This window comes from Triplophysa rosa, linkage group LG25 (assembly GCF_024868665.1).
Source record: "Triplophysa rosa linkage group LG25, Trosa_1v2, whole genome shotgun sequence".
In the NCBI taxonomy this organism is placed as follows: domain Eukaryota; kingdom Metazoa; phylum Chordata; class Actinopteri; order Cypriniformes; family Nemacheilidae; genus Triplophysa; species Triplophysa rosa.
This window is the reverse complement of record NC_079914.1, coordinates 6,872,909-6,897,556: the sequence shown is the minus strand read 5'-3', so window position 1 is coordinate 6,897,556 and position 24,648 is coordinate 6,872,909. Positions and strand designations below refer to the sequence as shown.

The 24,648-nt window shown below is 36.0% G+C and overlaps 2 protein-coding genes across 2 annotated transcripts; one reads left to right on the top strand and one right to left on the bottom strand.

Moving 5' to 3' along the window:
* Nucleotides 1–5: 5 nt before the first annotated feature.
* Nucleotides 6–12,775, bottom strand: capn2b (calpain 2, (m/II) large subunit b). The gene is made up of 21 exons (XM_057325022.1): nt 12,438–12,775; nt 11,314–11,383; nt 10,179–10,297; nt 9,688–9,821; nt 8,061–8,229; nt 5,937–6,020; nt 5,766–5,851; nt 5,226–5,294; nt 4,967–5,127; nt 4,619–4,788; nt 4,185–4,196; nt 3,855–4,066; nt 3,659–3,695; nt 3,427–3,492; nt 2,908–2,965; nt 2,761–2,825; nt 2,446–2,514; nt 2,252–2,330; nt 2,002–2,118; nt 384–442; nt 6–299 (listed from the first exon to the last, which is right to left on the bottom strand). The coding sequence occupies exons 1-21, from the start codon at nt 12,672–12,674 to the stop codon at nt 276–278; spliced, it is 2,097 nt and encodes a 698-aa protein (XP_057181005.1). The 5' UTR covers nt 12,675–12,775; the 3' UTR covers nt 6–275.
* Nucleotides 12,776–14,248: 1,473 nt separating this feature from the next.
* Nucleotides 14,249–24,176, top strand: LOC130548655 (calpain-2 catalytic subunit-like). The gene is made up of 21 exons (XM_057325567.1): nt 14,249–14,552; nt 15,009–15,078; nt 16,203–16,321; nt 16,400–16,533; nt 16,824–16,992; nt 18,040–18,123; nt 18,214–18,299; nt 18,379–18,453; nt 19,181–19,341; nt 19,433–19,602; nt 19,790–19,801; nt 19,925–20,136; nt 20,423–20,459; nt 21,382–21,447; nt 21,549–21,606; nt 21,692–21,756; nt 21,985–22,053; nt 22,142–22,220; nt 22,300–22,416; nt 22,527–22,585; nt 22,670–24,176. Exons 1-21 carry the CDS (start codon nt 14,316–14,318, stop codon nt 22,691–22,693), a joined length of 2,103 nt encoding a protein of 700 aa, XP_057181550.1. The 5' UTR covers nt 14,249–14,315; the 3' UTR covers nt 22,694–24,176.
* Nucleotides 24,177–24,648: the final 472 nt, after the last annotated feature.

Sequence of the window (24,648 nt, the reverse complement as noted above, 5' to 3'; positions counted from 1 at the left end):
AAAAAGAGTTTAAAAAGTGTTTAATAATGTGCTTTGGGAACAAATAACAAAACATACACTATTTTTTATTACATAGTGGTTCATCAAATTGGCATTTGTAAACACAAAGCGTGGCACAAGCACAGTAAAATCATGCAACACTTTGTATGAAAGACCGACAAAAAGTGCCAGATACAGTTCAATGTGTAAAAGTATAGTAAATACCCATCTTTATTTATTAAATCATGTCATCCTATTCATTTGTCCATGAATGGAGTGGCCTGGTGACTGGATATTTAAACCATGGTGAAGTTCAGCCACTACAAGAGACAAAAAGATTTCGGTAAAAATGCTCATTTATGAGATTCAATTTTACACTAAAATAAACTGCATTGTTTTCTAACCTGCTGAAAGTCAAGCTCAATGAAGCCAGTTTGGTGGGGATCAAGTGTCTTGAAAATCCCTGGAAAAGGAGACGAATTAGACGATACAGAAGAGAGGATTTAAAACAAATATTTATTTAATAAATAATATAATTGCACTGTCTCTCAATAATCTTTCTGTACTGATTGTGGATAATAATCTGAATTCTGTGCACTTTTTAAAGCAACACTTTTTCGACCTTAAAATAATCTCTCTAAAATTATTTTAGTGGTAGGACAACTCTTAACTGGACGAATTTTACTGCCGCTGCGACCTAAGCAGCCCTCTGTCGGCTGAAATCACACTTGTAACTTTGGTGTGCGGGTAGGTTCACAAGCCCCGCCCATCACCTGCTTTACGGCATACATCACGTTTTACTCGTAGCCTGGGTGAAGTTAGTCAACAACTAACAATAAGACGAAATGATCTAGTTCAACGCATTCTCCAAACCATCACCATGGCAGAGCCAGAGAAAAAAAAAACAGGAAAAGAGAGAGAGTGATCGGACACGAGCCCGAACACGAATCAATATCTGACGGACTTACCTTTGCGCTAACGGCTAACAATCAGCTGTTACCTCAGAATCTAGTTTGAGCTATTAATATAGCCCAGTAGTATACCCCGCGAGAGCCAAAAGAGTGCTCTAGTACATGCACAGTTTATGAAGTGACATGATGTAACTTTTGTAGTTCTCTAATGTTGCTTTAAGAAAAGTGGAGTACTCTCAACAGTATTCAATTCATTTAACCACATTTTAAAGTAACATTAGAGAACTTTTGCTTATGTTTCCCCCATATGGTTGATAAACGTAATTGTCTTATCAATGTCGTAAATATACTGTCGCTGTATAAGCTTCCCCGTGGACAGCGCAATACATATGTATTTGTTGACTAAACAGAAACCGCTGTTACATCATGTCACCCCATAAACTGTGCATGTACTAAAGCACTCTTTTGGCTCCCGCGGGGTATACTACTGGGCTATACTAATAGCTCAAACTAGATTGAGATAGCAGCTGGTTGTTAGCCGTTAGCGCATAGCGTGCTAGCTACATAGCAGCTAACGTTACTTAGCACATTTGCAGTCACCCAAAACCACACATGGACTCCATCCGTTTTGCAACCCGTTGCCTCTTACAGCTCGCTCCACCGAGTGTAAGACCATCAGATATTGATTCGTGTTCGGGCTCTGCCATGGTGATGGTTTGGAGAATGCGTTGAACTAGATCGTTTCGTCTTAGTGTTGGCTAACTTCACCCAGGCTACGAGTAAAACGTGACGTATGCCGTAAAGCAGGTGATGGGCGGTGCTTGTGAACCTACCCGCACACCGAAGTTACAAGTGTGATTTCAGCCGATAGAGAGCTGCTTGGGTAGCAGCGGCAGTAAAAAAATCGTCCAGTTAAGAGTTGTCCAACGACTAAAATAGAGATTATTTTAAGGTCGAACAACTATCTAGTGTTGCTTTAAATGATTATATTAGTTAAAAAATGTACTACACATGAATACATTTTTTTTTTTAAAGTGCTGATAGTCAACATTGAGGTTTGTAGACCAATATAAGCTTATATAAAGAATCCACAAAAATAACGTGGACTTACGGAACATCATCTCCAGACGCATGAGGCAGGCCACAAAGTTATCAAAGTCTATGGTCATATCTGTCTCAGCATAACGTGCCACCAGTTGCTGATAGATAGTGTTATTAAGACAGAAACCTAAAAGATAAAGGACACCATACACAGCGATCATTAAAAAAAATATATTTGCGTGTACATATGTGCAAGTGTCTTACAAACTGTGAATCACACGTAAACGTGGTCATGTGGTCAAGAAATTGGCTTGACTCACCGGCTTCCTTAAGCGCCATACGCATCTCCGGAGTGCTCATGGTCCCAGAATCATCCATGTCAGTCTTCTTATAGATTCCCTAAGGCAACCACAAAAGAAAACACATTTTGGATTTAACCATTATGTTAAATGGCACAGTTTTATATACTGTATGGGCTTTTATATCAGAAAGGGCAATGTGGTAAATATCTTACGAGATATCTCTGCACTTTCTTCCAAAGGGTAGCAAACTCTCCCAGACCAAGTTTCCCATTGCTGCTGCCCTGAGACACGGTTAATGAAAACTTACAGAGACTATTTGTGATACATCAGCAGATTTTATGCAAATGAGGAGTGATGACACGGACACCAATGAGAGTTACCAATGATTCTAGTCTGCAAGCAACCGACAATTATACACAAACAAGCTATGACAAAGACACTTGTGCAAACCAAATTCTTGTAATTCCTGGGCCGTGCACATATGTCATGTTAACATAAATGCCGTAAATCTGCAGCTGAGAGGATACGTCCATGAGGTTCACCATGGTTCGACACGTCTCCATACTAAAGCCATCTGTTTTTATGTCATTTCCTGGAAAAGACCACAACACAAAACAATTTAGTCTGGCATTTTGTTGTATTCAGTGCAAACAAAAGGCTTGAGGGACACTTACGTTTTGCGATTATTTTGTTTAAAATGGTCTGTAGCTCTGTGGCTGAGATTTCCATGTCCTAGAGAGAGTAAGCAAAGGTTGATCGCTGCATGTCTTAAGCATTATAAATGTTTTCTTAGTTATTTCTTACTTAGCATTTTTGTCGTGTTTTCTAGTACAAATGTCTAAAAAAATCTTAAACCAAGATACATTTACTCAAGCAAAAAACATGAAGTCTTACTTTCTGGAAAAAGAATGGTGAAAAATAATTTATGGTTAAAATATTAAGACATATCTGCCAATGGGTTAGAGTAAGAAAATAAACTTAATTCAAGTTTCGACTAAGTCAAGTAAACTTAATTCAGGTGTACTGTCAGATCGTTTTAAACAAACTTGCTCAATTTTGATCATTTTTAAATCAGAAAAAATGATTTAATATCTTAATCTAAGAATTTTTAGATACTTGTAGTGGAAAACATGACAAAAATACAAATTAAGAAATTCAATTTTTGCAGTATACTGTAGTAACTTGTCACTCACAGCTCCGGCTAGTTTTGTGAACAGACCCCTGAAGCCAGAATCAACCTCAGCATCCGACACGGTCTCCTGAAAACAAAAGCCAACACAGTTTAAAGGACTATTCCAGGTTTAATACAACTTGAGATAAATAAAAAAATTAGGGACAATGCCATTTATTGTGTGCAAAAGTTATGTCACAGTGGACAATAAACTTTTAATAGCATTAGCAAAAACTGTCATTTGAGTTGCTTACATCCGGTAAGTCGGCCTCCACAGGGTCATCACATGGTCTAGTAGGACACAATTGGACAAATTAGGCAATAAAATAAAACTAAGGACTAAGCATTTGAACATTAAATATTATTGTAAAAAACTTTCAAATGAAACCAAAGAAATCATTGCTTCCACGCAACCAAGACCCTCTCCCGAAACAGATGTGAATACATTACAGTGTCTCAGTCTGTTTTTCGGAAAACACGCGCAGGCAGAAGTCTCCGTCCTTGTGGGGTTCATAGGTGGATGGTACGATGAGGTACTCTCCAGGAGGCAGTTTGAAGCGCGTGCATACCTCTCTCAGGTTAATGAAAGTCTCAGAGCGAGCTTTCTGTGCATGCGTCAAGAAGAAATTCTTATCCAGGTGCACGTCCCTCTGACCGTGAAACTGACGGAGAAATAAACAGAACAGCGAGTCTGTCACTGCTGCAATTATTCTACAGCATTGTCGAGTGTAACTGGTCAAGAAAGGAAGAAGCCACGCCCATTTGAAGTTGAACACTTACCTGTGAAGGTAACTGTGGAAACACAAAAAAGTACATTAGAATAAAAATATTTGTAAAATTGAGTTAGATTTGTACATTTTGAGAATTGTACCTATGATAAGATGATTTCATGTTGCTATGTAGTTACTAAGGTGTTCTAAGTTGTTTTAGCTTGTTGGTATGTGGTTGCTTAGGTGCTCTTAATTGGTTTTAGCCTGTTGCTATGTGGTTGCTAAGGTGTTCTAAGCTGTTTTAGCCTGTTGCTATTTGGTTGCTAAGGTGTTCTAAGCGGTTTAGTCTGTTGCTATGTGGTTGCTAAGGTGTTCTAATTGGTTTTAGCCAGTAGCTATCCGGTTGCTAAAGTGTTCTTTGTGGTTTTATCATGTTGCTATGTGGTTGCCAAGGCTCTAGAACTGAAAGGCTGCTCTGAGTTTGTCTCCGCTTTCTCCTCTCACCTCGTAGATAGCGAAGCCGACAGTGTGCATGTCCTCCCCGGCTTTCCGGAGGCGCCGCCGGTTCTTCTGAATCAGTCCAATAACAAAACTACAGCCCACCTCATTATCATCTGGATCATCATCCTCCTCATTCAGTTTAATCACATACTGAGGATTCATCCAGAATGTGTCTGTGGAACAATACAGTAATCATGACAAAATGCTCTAAAACATATTACAAGGACATGTTTTATATATAAAACAAATTATAAATAAAACATTTTATAATACAGCGCATATATGTATATACTTATGGCTCAAAATCAGCCCCATCCCTGAACCCACACCATAAGTGCTCGTTGTACTTACAAGCATTATTTCGGCAGCCACCAGCAGTGGAGCCTTTTCTCCATGTGCCGTCGTAGTTATTAACCGCCCAGTGTTTTACAGAATCACTCGTAATGGTGTCTGGGGTCAGCGTGCAGATCTCTATACGAGAATAATTCCGTAGGAATTCTGAGAAGGACATCCTGAATGAACAGACAAAACAACATATCTTATACAAATCCCCAAAAAGATTGGCAAAAACTAAACCACATCCATTGACAAATTTTTATATTTACAGTACCAGAATTCGCCGTCCTCAGCTCTGTTGTTTGGCCGCTCTGATGGATCCACACTGTTCCATTCAGATGAACTAAAAGAAAGATAAATAAACATCTCATCTAATCATTAACAATACAGCTATTGATGCACGGACGCCGCCTTCTTCAAATACGATTGCTCCATGCATTCATCTGTTTACTGCTATATACAGGACATTTAGTTCAGTCAATCATTACAGTACACATTCAGCGCTCTTAAATTACAGTCTGCCTGTACTATGGTATATAGTTTTTAAATATGGAGCTAGCAAGGATGAAACAAGGTTGTTGTTCACAAGTCAGTGTCATATTGCTAAATACTCAGTTACCATTGAGAGGATGTGATTAAGTTTGCAACATCCTTATTATGAAGATCCTTTTTTACAGTAGTTTTCATATTTCGTGGTGTAAATGACCTGGGAAGGAAGCTTTGCTTCCTGTATGTTCCTGTATGTCCAATTATAACACAGTGAATCGGTTTGTATTTATATTGTTGTGTATTGCTGACTGTAATTGAAGCATACTTGTCACTCCAAGCCCCGGTCCACTCCACCTGACCCCAGGGGTTCCGCATACGGATCAGCTTCTCCTTTTGCCCGCGATAGTTCACCTGAGACACAAACATATACGTGACACATAATACAATTTCTTAATTGTGTTGTTTAAGACACATGAGTAAATAACTTGGTTTATACCTCAGTAGCCCCTGTAAGAGAGTAGGCGTGGCCTTTCACCAGCTTCTGGCGAGTGACAGCTTCTGAATCAGCAGCGCTTGTGATCTAAACCATTGAAAATAAAACATAGAACAAGTGAGTAGAATGGCAATAGCTGTCACGATTAGTGTGCAGAACCCACACGCAGGCAGTATAGGGATAACAACGAGACTTTATTTACAGGTAAAGTTTACATTTATAGGTGAGGAGAATGAAACACTAGCGGGAAGATTACACAGGGCAGGTGAGGGGAATGAAACACTAATGGGACAATGACGGGGAAACAAGGAGGCGGGGCCAAAGCATGAGACAAGAAGACACGTGTCATAAACAGCCACGTGTCTCCACACAAGACATAACACACACAAGACATGGTACTGTCATGACCCTGTCCACAAAACTAGAAATTTCAAGACAAGAAGGACAGGACCATTACCATAGCATTATAGACGGTTTCATCGGACACACATGCCTGGCCTGAAGTAAACTTACGGTCTGTGTTAGGTTATAATATAACAATTTATTTTATATTTAATTTATATCAATATTCATTTTTTAAAATATTTTATTTTATATCAATTACTGCTGTCAATGGATAAAAAGAATAACTAATTAATTGCTTTGTAAATGAATCACGATTAATTTCACATGACATTAATATTTTAAAATATACTTCTAATAGATTCTAATGATGTTACATTTAATCTCCAAATAAATGTAGAAACAACATAAATGCCATCATTTTATGAATGAAAACCTGCATCACTATTATCTATACGTGATGTATCTATAAAATTATTTTTTCTTAATTTTAACATTAATTATAGCCATTCAACATTGAAGTATAATTGAGAGCTATCAATTTTAACATTTATTAGACTTAAAAAAACGTTTAATTTAAGTGAACTTTAAACAATCTTTACAAGCCCATTATAATATCATATCTGTGCCCTTCCTACATATCTAACAGGTAGGAAATATACAGAAGTTCTCGAACACTACGAATTCTACGCTAAATACAGAAGATTAAATGTGATTAAAGCTACAAAACACATTGACTTCTCCTTTTTTTTGTTATTTGATATACATTAGTGACAGGAGTCACAGCAGCAGGTTTAAGATTGCCTTTAAGAGCTGCCACTCGGATCTGACGCGCTCCCCATTTTCACGACTCTATGCACTCATTTAAGATTTTATTTAACTCGTAGAAGTCTGTGCTTACAAAGATACTCGACAAATGTGCTTTAAGGCATAATCTTGTGTGTTTTTCTTTATTGAAGCATAAAAGGTGTGCTGTCTGACAGAGATTTTACGCGCTGCACAGCTAGAAGCTGACTGTCTGTACTGGACTCTTGCTTAAATGGTTAAAAGCCTTTGCATGAATAAGAGCGTGATCATATAATGTAAGGATGACAGAAAAAAATTGGATGCTGCGTTAATTGCGTTAAATATTTTTAACGCGTTAATATGAAAAAAATTATTGCATGCGTGAACGCTTTATTTTTTGACAGCACTAATAATTGTATTAAATTACATATATTAAAACTACTCAACAGTTATTGATTCTTTGCGGAGGTCTACCGGAAGTTAGGTTTGGGCCATATAGGCCCGGTTTCACAGACACGGCTTAGCTTAAGCCAGGACTATGCCTTAGTTGAATTAAGATATTTATGTCGCTTTTATAAAAATGCCTTAGAAGAATACATTACTGGTGTGCATCTTGAGACAAAACAATGGCACTGATATATTTTAAGATATTTCTGGGCAAGTTATATTCCGTTAAAACAGGTCACACATTCATTTTAGTCTGGGACTAGCCTTAAGCCTTGTCTGTGAAACTGGGCCATAATGTTAGTTTATGTTGTTGCCGCCAGAATATTTTCAATTTAAAATATAAAGGAATCTTTTAAAAGAGGCGGAGCTTAGCAACCAGGAAGTTGTCTTTAATTGGTCAGGTCGAAATGACCTATTGTTGTGTACTATTGTGTAAATGAATGGCTATTAATTTTTTTGCATATTTCAATAGTCATAGGACATTCGCAGTCCAACAATCTAAACACAGAAACACACAATATAATATGATATTTATCAATGCAAATATCTCACATCAATGGAGCATCCCACTAAAGCTCCAGCCTCCAGGGCTTTCTTGATGATCTGAAACATGTTGGGGGGCGCTTTACTCAGATCGTAGTTCTCAGCGATGCCCCCGGTGAAATCCTCAAAGCCCTCACTGGTAGAACCTCCAGACAGAGCTTCATAACAGCCATTTACTCTATATCACACACAACACAGCAAATCATTAGTGTTAACGAACAACATATACACACTGTATGATTTAGATAAACTATTATAAAACTTGTTGTTATTTAGTCTCACTTAATATGACACAAAGATGTACTGTCTTTGTCAACTAATGTAAACGACGACAAACAAAACAAGAAATAATGAGAGTAAGAGAACGAAGCGGAGATTTCTATGAAGGGCGTGAACTATACTAAAAAGAAACAAACACAAGGTTAAAACATACTCCACAAAATGACACACCCTTATTCCAGGAATACACCTGTCAGTGTCAAACTGCATATGCAAAGTTCTGTAACCCACACACCTGGATGAAAACTGCACACTGTTCTCACATATGTATATGCTGAATTCTGCATATTGCAGTAAAATGTCAATAAAAGTGTTAGATGCATATAAAAAGTCAAATTATTAACAACCTTGTGAATAACGAGAATTTGCATAAATCTGTAAAGTTTAAGGACACGTCGCGCTAGATGTGTATGCTTATCACCGTGCATTTACATGTCTGCATTCAGCAGACGCTTTTATCCAAAGTGACTGATGGTCCATTCAAGGTATGCGTTTCTCAGCAAGTGCATCCACTGGAAATCAAACTTTTGACCCGGAAAATGTAACGTCAGTGAGGCATGACCACCACATTTTACCAGTTGAGCTATAAATAGTGCAATTCACACAACATGCCAAACTTAACTATCTTAGGTTTTCTTAATAATAATGTGTTAGTACAAAAAAACACATTAAATCAAACTTATATTGGTTTAATTTCACTAATTCCAGAAACTATTTTTCTAGAATAATTAATTATAATAATTTAACATGTATTCATCTAGGTTAAAAATGACTTATACATTTACTATTGTTTATTGTAGAATAATTATAGTTTTGTTTCTAGTTTTATTCATATTTAAAATTAGCTTTTAATTTGAGATTTTTTGTATAATTTTAGTTACATTTCTAACAATTTATTTGTTTATGTTTTATGTTGCTTTATAAGATTAATTTATTTTTATTTGAGTTATTATCTCATTATTTAATTATAGCTATTTTATTATTATAATTTTAATGCCTTAATATTATTACAGTTTATTTTTTTAGGCAACATTTTTCCAAAAATTTGTAGGGCAAAATTTTATTTGATTTCAATGTTTTCAAAGTTTTTCTCAGTTTCAATTTTAGTCAACTAAAATAATCATTCATTCTATTTTTTTCATTTACGTAAAGTTTATTATGCACAACACAATTTACGTTCCACGTACATAAACTTGTTAGTTCAAATATTTGACAGCGCTCCAAAAAACTGATTATTATTTCTGTCTGTTAGTCCGCAGGTTCCACAAAATAAGATGATTTTCTGGTTGAGGCAGTTTGAGCTCAACTATTGAGGATGTCCTCCTCCACACACAAAAACACACAAACAAGGACATACTTAGCATAGGCTTTCTCCAACAGGGCGCTCCAGAACTCGTTCCCCTCTGCGGAGTGAACAAACAGCAGCTCTCCGTTTTTCGCCGGCAGCCGGTCATCAATGACAACATCCACCCACTCGCCAAACTGCCAAAACTGAAGGTGCAGAGAGGTTACGCTCCATTTGGTTGGAGTGAACAATGTACAAAAAGTACTAACAAACATTGCGAGGTTTTTAAATCATTTCCAATAGAAAAAAATAATACCTTTATTTTTATATATTAAATACTTTGGCGTGCCACATATATGGTATAGGGGCTATGCCTCATTCATTATCATGGTATATAATAAAGTGACATGGTATTATCATATAAAACACCACTGTACCCCCATGTAACAACATACACCACAAATGCACATTTATTTTAAACAATGATAATTCATCGATATCTTAACATGAACCATACAGTTCAAATTCAGAACATTTTGTTTATCAGTGTAACTTGTATATACCTGAAAATGGAAGATTCCTGCATAGTTGTTAACAAAATCCTGCCCGCTGGGCACCACTCTTGCCAAAACATCTTCATTTAGAGTCAGAGAGGCTATGGCCGCTAGCAGCCAGCAGTCACCTGAAAATAACCGAGACAGGAAGTTAGATTTGTGTTTCTGCTCTGTGGTCTGACAGACTCTAAAGAGTACAAAGGACTAGGGGCAAGCTCTGTGTTCTCAAGTCTTTCTATTAAAAGATTAAGATATAATCAGAATAATCTAAAATCTTACTACATTTGTAATGCAACATGTTTGAAAAACTTCTAGATCAATGAGAATGGGCACATAATGAAAAAGGGCATCTAAAACATTCATACTGTGACAAATGTGGTTGTGGTTTTTATGTCTTGCGAGTGGTAAGCTTCAACGTTTGAGCAAGCACATGCATTTATGTATGCACACAGAAAACGTTCATATTTATATTCATACTCGTGTCTCTGTGAGAATATGCTGTACTTAAAAGTAAAGACAATAGGCTTTTTATGCCATCTGACACGCGCTTGTAAACTTGCGCAGCAGCAGAGTTGAGCTCAAACAGGATAATTACAGCCATGTTTTTCTGTTCAAAACCCTCTGGCCAATTTCTCTGTTCAGGTGGTTTATATTATGTCTGGCTTGGAATGGGTAGATAATGATAAACACAGAGAAACAAAAGAGCACAAAGGGTATGCATACAGACAGTATGATCACATTAGGAATACAAGTGGAAAGCCACTATAAAGACAAACAATGAGCACTAGATGAACACTAAAAGCATCCTTTAAAACATGGCACGCCTTTTTTTCCTGGGTATTGAACCGTGTGTTTGTTTGTAAAGTTTACTATGAATTGAAGCCATTGTTAAAGTTTGGTATAATTAACATGTCAGGTTGTAAAAAATGATGTAATATTAGATTTCTACTTTTTCTACAGTGAATCCTATGGATTTGTTTTCAAGAGGCTTCTTCTGCCTGATCTGACCCTAAAACTTTACGTTTGATGAGTCAGGATGTACTATTAATTATTTTTTTACTTGTAAAAGACTGAACATGTAGTGCACATAGGTATATTTAACTAAGTCATATGCACAAACAGTTGTTTTAATAACAAAATTTACCTAGTGCTCCTTGACAAATATCCGTTCTTGTAGCTCCACCAATAATGAATTGAGGTTTTGAGCACAGCTCCTGCCGAAGACACCAAAACAACATGTTTATGAAGCAGAATCATAAAATGCAGTGTAATATAGTTGTTGTGTTACTTTGATTGAATAAATGTAAACTGGTATAGACATAAATTTACAAAAATAGGTTTGGGAATGGTTTGCATTTAAAGGGATAGTTCACCCAAAAATGAAAATTCTGTCATCATTTACTCACCCTCTTGTTATGTCATACATGTATAAATTACTTTGTTCTGATGAACACAGAGAAAGATATTTGGAAGAATGTTGGTAATTTTCAGTTCCGGGACATTATTGACTACCATAGTAGGAAAAATTAAATGGTAGTCAAAGGTGCCCCAGAACTGTTTGTTTTCCTAAATTCTTCATAATATCTCATTTTGTGTTCAACAGAACAAAAAAAATACAATATTTGTATTCCTACTATGGTCGTGGATGATGTCCCAGAGCTGAAAATTGCTAACATTCTTCCAAATATCTTTCTCTGTGTTTATCAGAACAAAGAAATGTATACAGGTTTGGAACAACATGACGGTGAGTAAATGATGACAGAATTTTCATTTTTGGGTTAACTAACCCTTTAATACGTGGCCGGGCCCCATCCTCATAAATATATATAAAGTAGGCTATATCGCTTTATGTTGGCAAATTATGTTTTTTTTTTTTGCATTATCGTGGTCACAATGCGCAGAAGTCAAGACGCGTTTTAAAAAGTTGACATGTTTGACACGCCCCCTCAAACGCTTCGCTCAAAAAAAATAAACGCCGGGGAAAAAAACGAGACGCGACGCGAATACGTCTGCCTGACGCATATGTACATAAACCATAACGCGAATTAAGAAAATAATGCAAACGAAACTCAAAACGCGTCCCGCGTGAACGCTTGTGTAAACCTATTTAAAGAAGCGATTACTAAAGTGCAGTTAAACCTAGTAAAAACTAGAGGGTTCAATTATGGAACATGACAAAAGCAACGATTTCCCGTTAAACACAGACATGACGCATTACGCATTCAATATTACAAGTTTGCTCGCATAAAAACGTTCAGGAAAGCATACCCCTGGTCTTTTCCATTCTGTTCCTCTGGTTTTGTGAGAGCTAGCTCCGAGTTCTTTAAAGCCCAGAGATTCGGGTGCGGCTGGGAAAGTCGGGTCTGTGAACAGGGTCCCGTTGCTCTGGCATTGCCTCCTGAGCGCCTCAAAGTCTTGGTTCAGATATTTATTGGCATTGGCGTTTGTTCCGAAGCCCGCAGCCTGCGCTCTCTTCTTTGCCAGGGCAGATGCTACTCCCGACATGTTCCGCTTCTGGAAGTCCAAAATATCTAAGAAATGTGTAAATGTCTTGGTCCTTCTACTTAGTTAGTTACAGTTCTCCGCCCAAAACTTTCCAGGCGTGGTCAGGCTGTCATGAGCTGGTTACTGTTTTTTACGCACACAGTACAGAACAGGAAGATATAAGAAATACAACGACGAGGTTTTCTAGGGACATCAATGTACTGATTGTAACCATTATTGTTATTATAACTATAACATGACATATTTGATTGATTACAAGTTTTTTTTCACAAGATTGACACGACAAGTTTTCGAATAATATTTTTTGTTGTGTTATTGCTTTTCTGTTGACAAGACACTATTGACAATGGGTGCACCGCCACCTTATAATAAATCGATCTCTTTAAGCGATTGTGCACGCATTTTAGACATATTTCGTTCGGGCATGTTTGACATTTTCTTCGGAAGGTAATAAAATGTATTTGTTGCTTAACACTGCCATCTGCCGGATGTTAAGGTTGGCGCACGTACATTTTCTATATACATAGAAACCCGCCCACGAGTTTGATTATGTATGTCAATCAAATGACGTCATTGACATTTAATCTTTTGATTTATGCTCTGTGATGTCGTATATTAATTTTTTTGTTATCAATTGGACCATGAAATTAAATAACAAATACAACTGGTTTCTTTTTGTTGACGTTTATGCACCATTCATAAGGCAATGAAAGTGGAATACATTTTGTTTATCTCTGTGGCAAATTTATTATAGTTTAGATTACTGTATTGTTGTAGTTTATTAACATTTTGAATGTTAATAAATAATATATTCGCTTTTGTTTTAATTTTTTAATTTATTATTACATTATTTTTATATTTTCAATATTACATTATTTTTTATTTAATTGTTTTTTTAATTTCGTTATTTGCTTTTGTCATTTCATATGTTTTTTCTATATAATTTCAATTTGTTGTTAGACTATTTTAGGCCTATTTTACTTTTAGTTTAAGATTACCTTTTATTTATTTTTTAAATAATAACTTTAGTGCCTCAACTTAAACGTATTTCAGTTTATTGCTAAGGCAACATGTCTGATTTTCGTTTAGTTGAAGTTTTTTTTTAATAATATTTAGGGCTATCTTTTTTATTTTAATCAACAGCAATGTTGTAATAGCTTTAGTATTAGTAAACTAGTATATCTTTGCTGTGTGAAGGAAAACATTAAAATTGGTTATAGCAATAAAAACAATGATAGAAACAATGAACAGAAAAGTCTGAACATTCCAACTATAACAATTGCAAAAAGTTTGGTGACATATTAGCATGTGATCTATTCTTTGAAAATGGTAAGGACCAAATGTCCAGCATCATCACAACCATACGTAGCCCAACTTTATTCTATAAAATTGTTCGTTTATTACTTAAAAGTGTAACCTTAGCTAAAGTGTAATTTGATACTAAACCATTGTGAAAGCAAACAAAAACTGAGCCCATAAGCACTTTACCTGCACACAGGTGAACGTGACCCCGCCCCCCACACCTTTTCAATGAGGGACATCACACAAAACCATCATTAACTCATATGACCAGCTGCACATTAGAGTTTTGTAGCTCACTGTGCGTTTCAGTTTGACTCAAACACTTGATAAACAGACAGAATGAGCAACATTGCAAAGTTTCTTGCTAAAAGGCAGGATAGAGAAGAAGGTGTTGGCTCCAATGCGAAGGCGATACCCTTTAACAAGCAGGACTACCAGAGTCTGAAGCGTGAATGTTTGGAAAGAAAAACATTGTTTCGTGACCCGACCTTCCCAGCCGATTCTGAGTCTCTGGGATACAATGAACTCGGGCGGTATTCCTTCAAGACTCGAGGAGTGGAGTGGAAGAGACCAAAGGTAATATCTTGTTTGTGTGTTTAAAAAAAGAGTTTTAATGGATGATGACAAAGATCTTAGTATAATGATGAAAACAGTAAGACAATGTCAACTGAATTGTTTAATTTAACGTAAAAAAAATTGTCAGGTAACACATACTGTATGTGTTTAAAAGTGTCTGGTGAAATATATACTCACTATGGTAACCGACAGACACTCAGGTTTCCTGAGGTGTGAGACGTCTGTGTGTTTGTTGATACTTACAGCCGTCTCTGCTTTTTGTTTCACATTGTTATACAAATAAAACTGTTTTAGCTGTTTCTTCCCTTTCAAAACACACTAGTCACAGCATATGAATTGATGTCTGTTTAACTACTAAACCTTTCATGTATGCTGTTTGCCTAAAGCAAATATAAACTTGTATTCATGTGTAGCATTAAGCAGAAATGGCATTGCTGATCTAATTGTTTTTTTAAGGAGCTGTGTTCAAACCCCCAGTTCATTGTGGATGGTGCCAAGCGGACTGACATCTGCCAAGGGGCTTTGGGTGAGAAAATACATGTCAGGGTCAACACACTGAATTATTGATGAATTCTACTAGCATCAGTGATGATGAGTAAAGGTTGTTTTTCACACTGTAGGGTGTCAAAAAACAGCTGGTGATGTATATGAATACGGGCTATTATTTAATAATTACCTCAGATACGGTGTATTTAGTTATGATATAATATGCTGTAGCTGATAATCTGGTAGTGTGGTTATGGTGTGTCTCCATCTACGGTGACGTGCCTATTAACACACTCCACCCTAAATTTACACAGACTTATACCAGGCAAAGCAAAGCACCGTGACAACAAATACGTGCATTTAACATGTAAATGTACAGCTTATACTGTATGATGGAGCCACGAGAAAAAATGTCTTTAAAAAGCTCTTTAGGGCAAAAGTTTATGTAGTAATTATTCAAATAGATTTTGTATTTTCTCTAATAAAACCATTCACTTTATTATTATTATTAATTTATTTCAACAAAATTTTGGCCAACTTATTAAAAACAGGTTAAAATTGTCTTACTTTTCTGATGAATTAAAATAATGTAAGTTGAAATTAATTTTAAAAGCAGTTTGATTGAATTATTATTATTATTAATAATAAATTGTGTATTATTGTTATTATTATTATTATTTATTTAGTGAAAGTGATTTCAACTCAATTTTGGCCAACTTTTAAAACTTTTTAACTTTTTTGATGAGTTAAAATAGTAATCTAAGTTGAAACACATTTGAAAGGCAATTTGATTGTATTTAAAAATCTAGTTCAAAATGTGCCCTATTTTAAGTTACACGGCGTTGCTATGTGTTTCCTATGGTGTTTTGGCTGGTTGTTAGGTGTAAATACACCACCCATTATCTCACAATGTGTTTTTCCATAACATTTTTGGTTGGCCCAGTAAGCAACCACTTTACTAGTATTTTTGTGGTTAAAGATCTAGGTTGGTAACTCTTGTAGGGTTTATTCATGACCATCATGTCCTTGAGCAAGACATCTTAAGCCCAGATACTTGCTCACTGAACTTGAGCAATACACTTAAAGACAAGTGCTTCCTCATGAATGTATGTACTGTAAGCCAGTTTGCATAAAAGCATCACATGACATTTTATTTCTTTGCAGGTGACTGTTGGCTGCTGGCAGCTATTGCCTCTCTGACTCTAGATAACAACATTCTGGAACGCGTAGTCCCACCTGGTCAGAACTTTACGGACGACTACGCCGGCATCTTTCACTTTCAGGTCAGGTCAGGTCAGGTTTTCAATGTCACGACATGTCAGAAAAAAGGTGTCTGACTGATGTTGTTCTGTTTTCTGTAGTTCTGGCAGTATGGTGAATGGGTGGATGTTGTCATTGATGACCAGCTGCCCACCAAAGATGGAAAGCTGCTGTTTGTTCACTCGGCTGAGGGTTCAGAGTTCTGGAGCGCTCTGCTGGAGAAAGCTTATGCAAAGTGAGTGTGTTTGAGATAGAGGTACAGGTAATATGTTGATCAAGGACAGTGCAGAACATGATATCTGAGTCCTTTGAAATGCTTGGTAAGCACTGCCCTGTGCCACAGCCCAAAAATAAAATTTTCCATTGGCCACAAAACATACAATGTTCATACAAGAGAACATGTTGAATATAATTGACACCCAATTCATCAAAAAATCTATCGTACAATACAAGCATACATCTCTATCTGATAATGTTTTTGTTATTGTAAACATACAGAGACATAATTCCTGCTATATTTTGAAGGCTCAACGGCACATATGAAGCTCTGTCGGGCGGCAGCACCAATGAGGGTTTTGAGGACTTCACTGGAGGAATTGCTGAGAATTATGAGTTGAGTAAAGCCCCTCCTCATCTGTTTAAGATCATTCAGAAAGCACTGGGGTTGGGCTCCCTGCTCGGCTGCTCTATCGATGTAAGTAATCATAATCTACTTCTATTGGAGTTATATTATGTTGACCATAATGTAAATGCAATTGCAACATTGACATGTAGAAATCTTTAAATATTTAGTTTGAGCACACTTAAGCTCTGATTTACTAGGATTTCCTTGTGCAGTCTGACAAATTGCATGCAACTTTATTGTGGGTGATTTACTAATAATTGCGCAAATAACCCAACATGCAAATATGGTGGAGATGCGCATATTTAGAATTGGGGTAGTTTACTAATTTGCTGTTATTATTAAATACAAGCACTCAAGGCAACACTGCCTTAGCAACAATACCCTCAAATTAATGTATTTTATAACCAAAATACATTTTTATAGACTGTACAATGGTATGAATAGTATCTTACAGTCACAAAAGTGTCAGCATGCAGATACATATTCTTGGTTTGCCTTATGGCAGGACACATTAGACATTTTGTTTTACATTCATATTATCACTCTGAAAATGTAGTTAATGTCTCTGAGATTATTTTCAGGATACTTAACGGTGCTATTTAATTGATTTGCGTTAATGCGATCTTTTTAGAAACGTGTAATTTTAACACCAAAACATATTACAAAAAATATGGTTTTCACCACAAATTTTCAAGACATTATTTAAGAAGACTGTGAATCTGACCCTGTAAAAACAATTTATAAAAAATGTACCTTCTTTGAGAATTATATTTCCATAAATGTAATTTCACTAATGACAACATTAAGTTCATATTTTACCCTCATGTTTTCTCTAATTTTCTCTTTTTTTTCTAATTTTTTTTTTCTAAAATATTATTTACTCCGTATTTTGTGTTGTTATATTTGTGTAATCTCTGTGTTTTGCATAGACGTTTAATAAAAAAACATCTGCCATTGGGCGAAAAAGAGACAGATAAATGTACCTCATTGGTTGAGCCAAGAGACCTAATACAGCAACACACTTTTTGAAAATAGGCATTTCTATAATAATTTAATCAGGGCCTTTTTTCCACTTTACTAAAAACATTTTAAACTAGAATTACTTGTCATCTTTAGATTACCAGTTCATATGAAACAGAGGCGGTGACCAGCCTGAAGCTGGTGAAAGGACATGCGTACTCCGTTACTGGCGCAGAGGAGGTGAGACAGTTTATTTGATTAAAATGCTGCAATAAAAGTATTAAGTTAACTAGAATGAGCCCTGCAAAATGTTTCCCCTCTGAAATGCAGGTTCATTACATCGGGCGTCCGATGCAACTGGTGCGTATGAGGAACCCGTGGGGTCAGGTGGAGTGGACGGGCCCGTGGAGTGATAAGTGAGTTTATTCTTAACACGTTTGTTGCGAGTTATCGTGGAATCTTACCTGTAAGCTCTGTACAAAATCTCTTTATTAGCTCCAACGAGTGGAATAATGTCCGGCCGGAGGAGAAAGCTAAACTGGATTATTCAGCCGAAGATGGAGAGTTCTGGTAAGATTTAATTAGAAGAAGAAAGCGCAAACATTACGCACTTAACCGTCAACTCTTTCCCACAAAGATTCGATTCGCTGAGGTGAATCGGTAAGTTCAGTTTGTTCAATTAAATAAACAGGTTCAAAAATGATTCACTTGCAAACTTCTTCATTATAGCTGCTTAACCTTACAAAAATTAACATTAACCATGATTTTACTATATATTTTTTATTTTAAAAACTTTGGTAATGAAAATACTTTGGTTTATTCTATACTGTAGCTATATAAACTACTTTTTTGACTGTAGTTGAAGTAATTAAAATTAAAATATTTTTTTATAGATTGTAGTTATTGTAGTTTTTTGTTTTATTTATATTTTTGAATTGGCTTTTATATCACAATTTTATCATGTGCTTTTGTAATTTTAGTATTTATTTGTTAATTTGTTATTGCTCTAAAAATACATGTTTATTTATAGTTTAGTCTTTTTAATTTTCAGTTAATACTTTTAATGCCTTAAATTGATTTCAGTTTATTGCTGATGCAACATTTCTCATTTCTTTCGTTTTAAAGTAATATGTAGGCCAAAGTTTTATTTGATTTCAATTAACAGACATGTTTGAGTTTTATTTTTAGTCAACTATGACAACTTTGCTATAGATATGCGTACTCTATAAACAAATGTTACTTTTTGCCAATACATTTTGTTGATCTTATTTCCTTATTTTATATCACGTCCTGTCAGGATGGCATATTCAGACTTCATAAAGCACTTCTCCAAGCTTGAGATCTGTAATCTAACCCCAGACACTCTGACCAGTGATGAGGTGGGCCATTGGAACTACTGTCAGTTTGAAGGAAACTGGAGGGTGGGCTCCACGGCAGGGGGCTGCAGGAACAACCCAGGTATCTTAAACCAATCACAATATATCATATTAGTGTTCATGGTCATTTCCACTTACAACTTTTTGTAAATCTTCTCGCTTTCTCTCTTCAGCTACATTTTGCTCAAACGTCCAGTTTGTGATCAAGCTGGAGGACGTTGATGATGATCCTCATGATGGAGAGGATGGCTGCACTTTGCTGGTGGGACTGATGCAGAAAGATGGACGTAAAGACAAACGCTTTGGACGGGACCTGAATACCATTGGCTTTGCCATCTATGAGGTATTGCACACTGCCAGCAAAACTATACAGACAAAGTAAAAACATTGACACTATTCTTACCGCCAACATTAGTCATTTTTTAATTTTTGCAAATTTGTAACAACAACATAACTTTCAAGACATATTAGATGTCCTAATCCAATTTGTCTTATCAGACAAATAATGTCCTGTTGTTTGTGTGTTTCAGGTTCCAGATGAGGTGAGCTCTATTTGTTTTGTACATCAGGGTAACAGGATCTTTAAAAGATTTGCGGATCAAGTCCTCCGTCAAGGTATCCTCATTGCATATGTGTGTGTTTGTGGCTGCGCATGTGTCTTGCAGTACAAGGGTCGTAATAATATTCATCTCGGTCCCGACGTGCTCCTGCGTAAAAGATCGGTTGCAGGAAGCAGCACCTTTATTAACCTGCGAGAGATGAGCGAGCGGTTTAAACTGCCTCCCGGGGAATACATCATCATCCCATCAACTTTTGAGCCCCATCGAAAGGGAAGTTTCATACTGCGTGTGTTTACAGAGAAGGAGGTGGCTGCCAGGTTTGTCCAAATTGTGTTTTTTAATAGCCTACTCTGAGACTTGAAAAGGCCTGTTTTTATAGGTTGGTGTGTTAAGACTGCTGATATTTGTTTTTTCTTATAAAAATGTGTGTTGTGTAGTTTAGTTTTATGCCACATGGTGGTACTATTGACCGGGTCTGCTTCACCCGGTGATATTAACCACCTCACACACCTCAATACTAAAACCTTGCTTTTGACAATATTAGAGGACCTATTACATTAACTTAACACGATGGAGGTACAATTCTGTCTCTTTTCTGTCCAGCCCGATGGATTCAGATATTACAGCAAACTTGAAAAAGGTAACGTGGAATAAAAATAGTGATAACACTTTACATTAAGGTTTCCTTCATAAAGCGTTTATAAATGTGTTCATTAATGATTAATAAGTCATTTACAAATGCATTATAAAGCAGTTATAACTGCATAAATAAAAAAGGGGGATTCTAACGAAATACCTGCCAAATAGTGAGCCGTTTTTTTACTCACATGTTATAAATGCTTAATAAATGTATTTATTCATTATTTATTTGACTCAAAAGCAGATTCATTATTATCTTGATGTTATTTGCAAAATAGGCTGTCAGACGGGAGACTGTAGGGTGTTATGTTGTTTTTTCTTATTATTGTATATTTCATATCTTATGTCACTTTTCAAACCATGTTGCTTACTTGATCTGATTCCAAATGTCTTCGAATTTATCTTGGTAAGCAAGAAAAAACTGCTTTGGATAAGCATCATGATCTGAAGGCATTCTGGAGGGCACCGTAAGACATTTGGAATCGGATCAAGTAAGCAACATGGTTTGAAAAGTGACATAAGATATGAAATATACAATAATAAGAAAAACCAGCATAATACCCTACAGTCTCCAATCTGACAGTCTCATTTTGCAAATAAATAATGAATAAATACATTTATTAAGCATTTATAACATGTGAGTTAAAAATGGCTCACTATTTGACAGGTATTTCGTTAGAATCCCTTTTTATTTATGCAGATAACGGCTTTATAATGCATTTGTAAATGACTTATTAATCATTAATGAACACGTTTATAAATGCTTTATAAAGGGAACCTTAATGTAAAGTGTTACCAAAATGGTTTATAAATGTATGCCAGCGACCCACATACATATATCAAATCAAATAATCTCGATGACATTTCCTGAATCAAACAGTGTATTTTTGTCCATTCGTTTTATTATTTTCATTCTTTTTCAGGATTCCATATCTGAGAGTGACGTGGACCCGCATTTTAAACACCTTTTTGTGCAGATCGCTGGAAATGTGAGATAAATGACTGTCTTTATTTTTGGATCATTGTTTTGTTTGCGTGTGCAGCATTGATCACAGTCATGTTTACAGAGGATCTTGTCTTTTCTATTTAGGACTCAGAGGTGTCTGTGTCGGAACTACAACAGATACTAGACAACATTGTGTCTAAAAGTAGGAAAATCCACTTTTAAGGCGAACCTACATATTCTATCATTGCTGGTTATTCTTGAGTAAAGTTTTATATTGTTTCACACAGGAACTGAAGTAAAGACTGATGGATTCACGATGGAAACGTGCCGCCACATGATCAGCCTGCTAGATGTATCCTTTCCTTACTAGATCATATGAACAAATAATACACAAATTACTAAACTTGTACTTCAACATCTAATAATACACACCCAAGTAGAATATTGTGTTGGTTTTGTTTAAATGAATTTAAACACATATATTCTCATGACATCATTCAAAGACTGCAGCAACAGAAAAAAATATTATTATTTAACACATGGCTATCATGACCCCGCATGACCCTTGACCTCTGTCCAGAAAGATGGCAGTGGTAAACTTGGCCTGGTGGAGTTTCACACACTGTGGATAAAGATCCAGAAATATTTGGTATGTATCAACTTGTACGCACAAAAGTTCTGGTCAGTTCATTGTGTTACCGATGTACTGAACTGAATTTTCTGTCATACCTCACCAGGAAATTTTCAAGAGCCGTGACACAGACAACTCGGGCACTATGAGTTCTCATGAGATGAGAGATGCAACAAAGGAAGCAGGTCATAATTCATTTCTAATGTGCAATGTAGATGAAAAAAGTGGTCACAATGAATCTGATTCGGCATGTTTTCTCCACAGGGTTCCAGGTGAACAGTGAAATACTTCAGGTGATAATCTCGCGTTATGCCAACCAGCAGTATGCCATTGACTTTGATAGCTTTGTGGGCTGCCTGATCCGCTTGGAGATGCTCTTCAGTGAGTTCTGCTGTTTATATAACAGAAAAGATCATTTCCTGCCCAGTTCCAATTGAATCTGTCAGATTTTCAGAAATTGATAGTTTACTTGTATTTTTAAATCTGCACAGAAATGTTTAAATTGTTCGATAAGAAGAATACCGGGAAAATGGAGCTGGATATCCTGCAGGTGAAGTGCAATTGTGAATTTTGATGATTTTGTATTATTGTCGGTGCATATCATTACGTTTACAGATGTGTTTCTGTGTTTTAGTGGCTTTGCTTGGCCCTCAGTTAAAAATCCACATGTTTCAAGAAGACCCAGGATTTCCCGGAGAAGAATGGCTTGGCTGCAAAAGTAGAATCAACCAAAGTATTATCTAAACTTTGAGTTGTCCTCAAAATACAGTTTCAGATGAAAATAAACGTAACTTACAAAACAGCTGCGTGTTCTACCAAAATATGCATCCACACGAAAACAAAACTGTGTATAAATTGAATCAGAACGAAATTGTTAAAGGCGGGATCAGCGATTCCTAACTTTCGCTTGTTTAGACTAGTCGGGCCGAGTACCAAAACAACCTTGTAGCCAATCAGCAGTAAGGTGCGCAGTGCACAGGACAGACATTAGTCGAGCCGAGCTTTGACAAAAGCGAAAGATGGGGGTAGGGGTGTGTTTGTTTTGGTGATTTGAACATCAACAATGGCTAAGAGAAATCGGACACCCCGCCTTTAACTTATAAATGTCTTTAACATTAGTCAACATATACTATCAGAGTTTCTACACTAGTCTACTAAATGTCTTCACTAGAAGCTTCAAGAACCAAAGAAAACTTGTGTGTGCAAGACCACGTGGCAAACAGTTTATCAAGGTAAGATTAAATCAGAGTTAGTTGGAAAACCATATCACACTGCTCAACCATTACCCGACAATCTCCAGACTGTAAAAACAAACAAGTTTGTTGGTGTTTGTGGAGGGCAGTGTAAACAGTCGTCTGCAGGACTGTGCGGCAGGAATGAAACATTAATCTTAGCTGCGATTCAGCCCTATGAAGCACTTTATCATCAAATTGTGGCCTTTGTAAAAAATCTAATACTGGGATGTTTCTGATCAAAATTACGAATAAAATTTAAATGAATACTATAAGAATGAGAGCTACAGGTTTGTTGTGGTGGTTTGCATAGCGGCAATTAAATGCAAATAAACTTCTGACATGAAAATAAACAGACCTAGCAACGCAGCTACTAGAATTACTGTAGGCTACATTTAAAACCACTTAACACATATGTGGCACACATACTTTTCCATGGTTTACCTTATTATCATGGAAAAAAGAGTTCACTGGAAAAACTTATCACTCTGCTCAATCACGCCACGTCCCAAGAAACGCAGACATTTTGCGGGGTCAGTGTGTCTACGTTTACACTTGACATTAACATGAGATAGGATCTGATCAAGCTGATTGGCACGTTTACATGTTAACATCTTGTGGCTTCTGCATCTGCACTTAAAAAAAATCAAATTTTACAGATTATTCTTTTTTTTTTTAAGATTTTCCACGTAAAATGTCAAAAAACGATTTTATTTCAGTGTTTTTACAGATTTTTTATGTATCTTTAAAAACAGTAAAATTACAGAAAAAGACCACAAATTTACAAGAAAGCCAGGGGAACGTGTAATTTCACAGTGAAAACCCGTTATTTTACAGTTTATTTCTGGCACCCCAGCTGCCAGAAATTTTTTTTTACAGTTTATTTTTTAAATATGGTCAAACAACTATAAAATTACAGAACAAGACAACACATTTACTAGAAAAATGGGGAAAACTATTTATATATATCCTTGTATCCTATAACTTTACAGAAAAAAAATATTTTACGGTATATTTCTGTTTTTACAGTTTACGGACAATTTCCACTTTTTTACAGATTTTTTTACATCCCCGCCTAAGAAAATAAAATGACTAAATTTGAAAATAACATTGTTTGTGTTCACTGCATAAAGGAAGTCTTACAGCTTGAATGAGAATGGGTCAATTGAAAGAGTTTTTATAATTGGATAAACTATTCCTTTAACCTGTTGTACCAAAGTTTAGAGTCACTTGACTGAAATGTTTTTTATCACCTTCAGAATCTTTTGATTTGAAGGCATGTGTCTGAATGTAATGTGTACAAAAATATATTTGTGCCAACATATTAATCGTTTCTATTACAAATAAACAATTTATGTTAAAAATATTAAATTTATTAGTT

What these genes read in the sequence shown, in the direction of transcription:
- capn2b (XM_057325022.1), bottom strand. Translation starts at nt 12,674, where the DNA reads ATGTCGGGAGTAGCATCTGCCCTGGCAAAGAAGAGAGCGCAGGCTGCG. An exon ending in TGGAGGCCGACTTACCGGAT is followed by an intron (nt 3,493 to 3,658) that starts GTAAGCAACTCA and finishes TTTTGTTTTCAG; the next exon opens with GAGACCGTGTCGGATGCTGA. An exon ending in CCATGGTGAACCTCATGGAC is followed by an intron (nt 2,515 to 2,760) that starts GTATCCTCTCAG and finishes ACCGTGTCTCAG; the next exon opens with GGCAGCAGCAATGGGAAACT.
- LOC130548655 (XM_057325567.1), top strand. Translation starts at nt 14,316, where the DNA reads ATGAGCAACATTGCAAAGTTTCTTGCTAAAAGGCAGGATAGAGAAGAA. An exon ending in CCGGCATCTTTCACTTTCAG is followed by an intron (nt 16,322 to 16,399) that starts GTCAGGTCAGGT and finishes TGTTTTCTGTAG; the next exon opens with TTCTGGCAGTATGGTGAATG. An exon ending in CTGGAGAAAGCTTATGCAAA is followed by an intron (nt 16,534 to 16,823) that starts GTGAGTGTGTTT and finishes TATATTTTGAAG; the next exon opens with GCTCAACGGCACATATGAAG.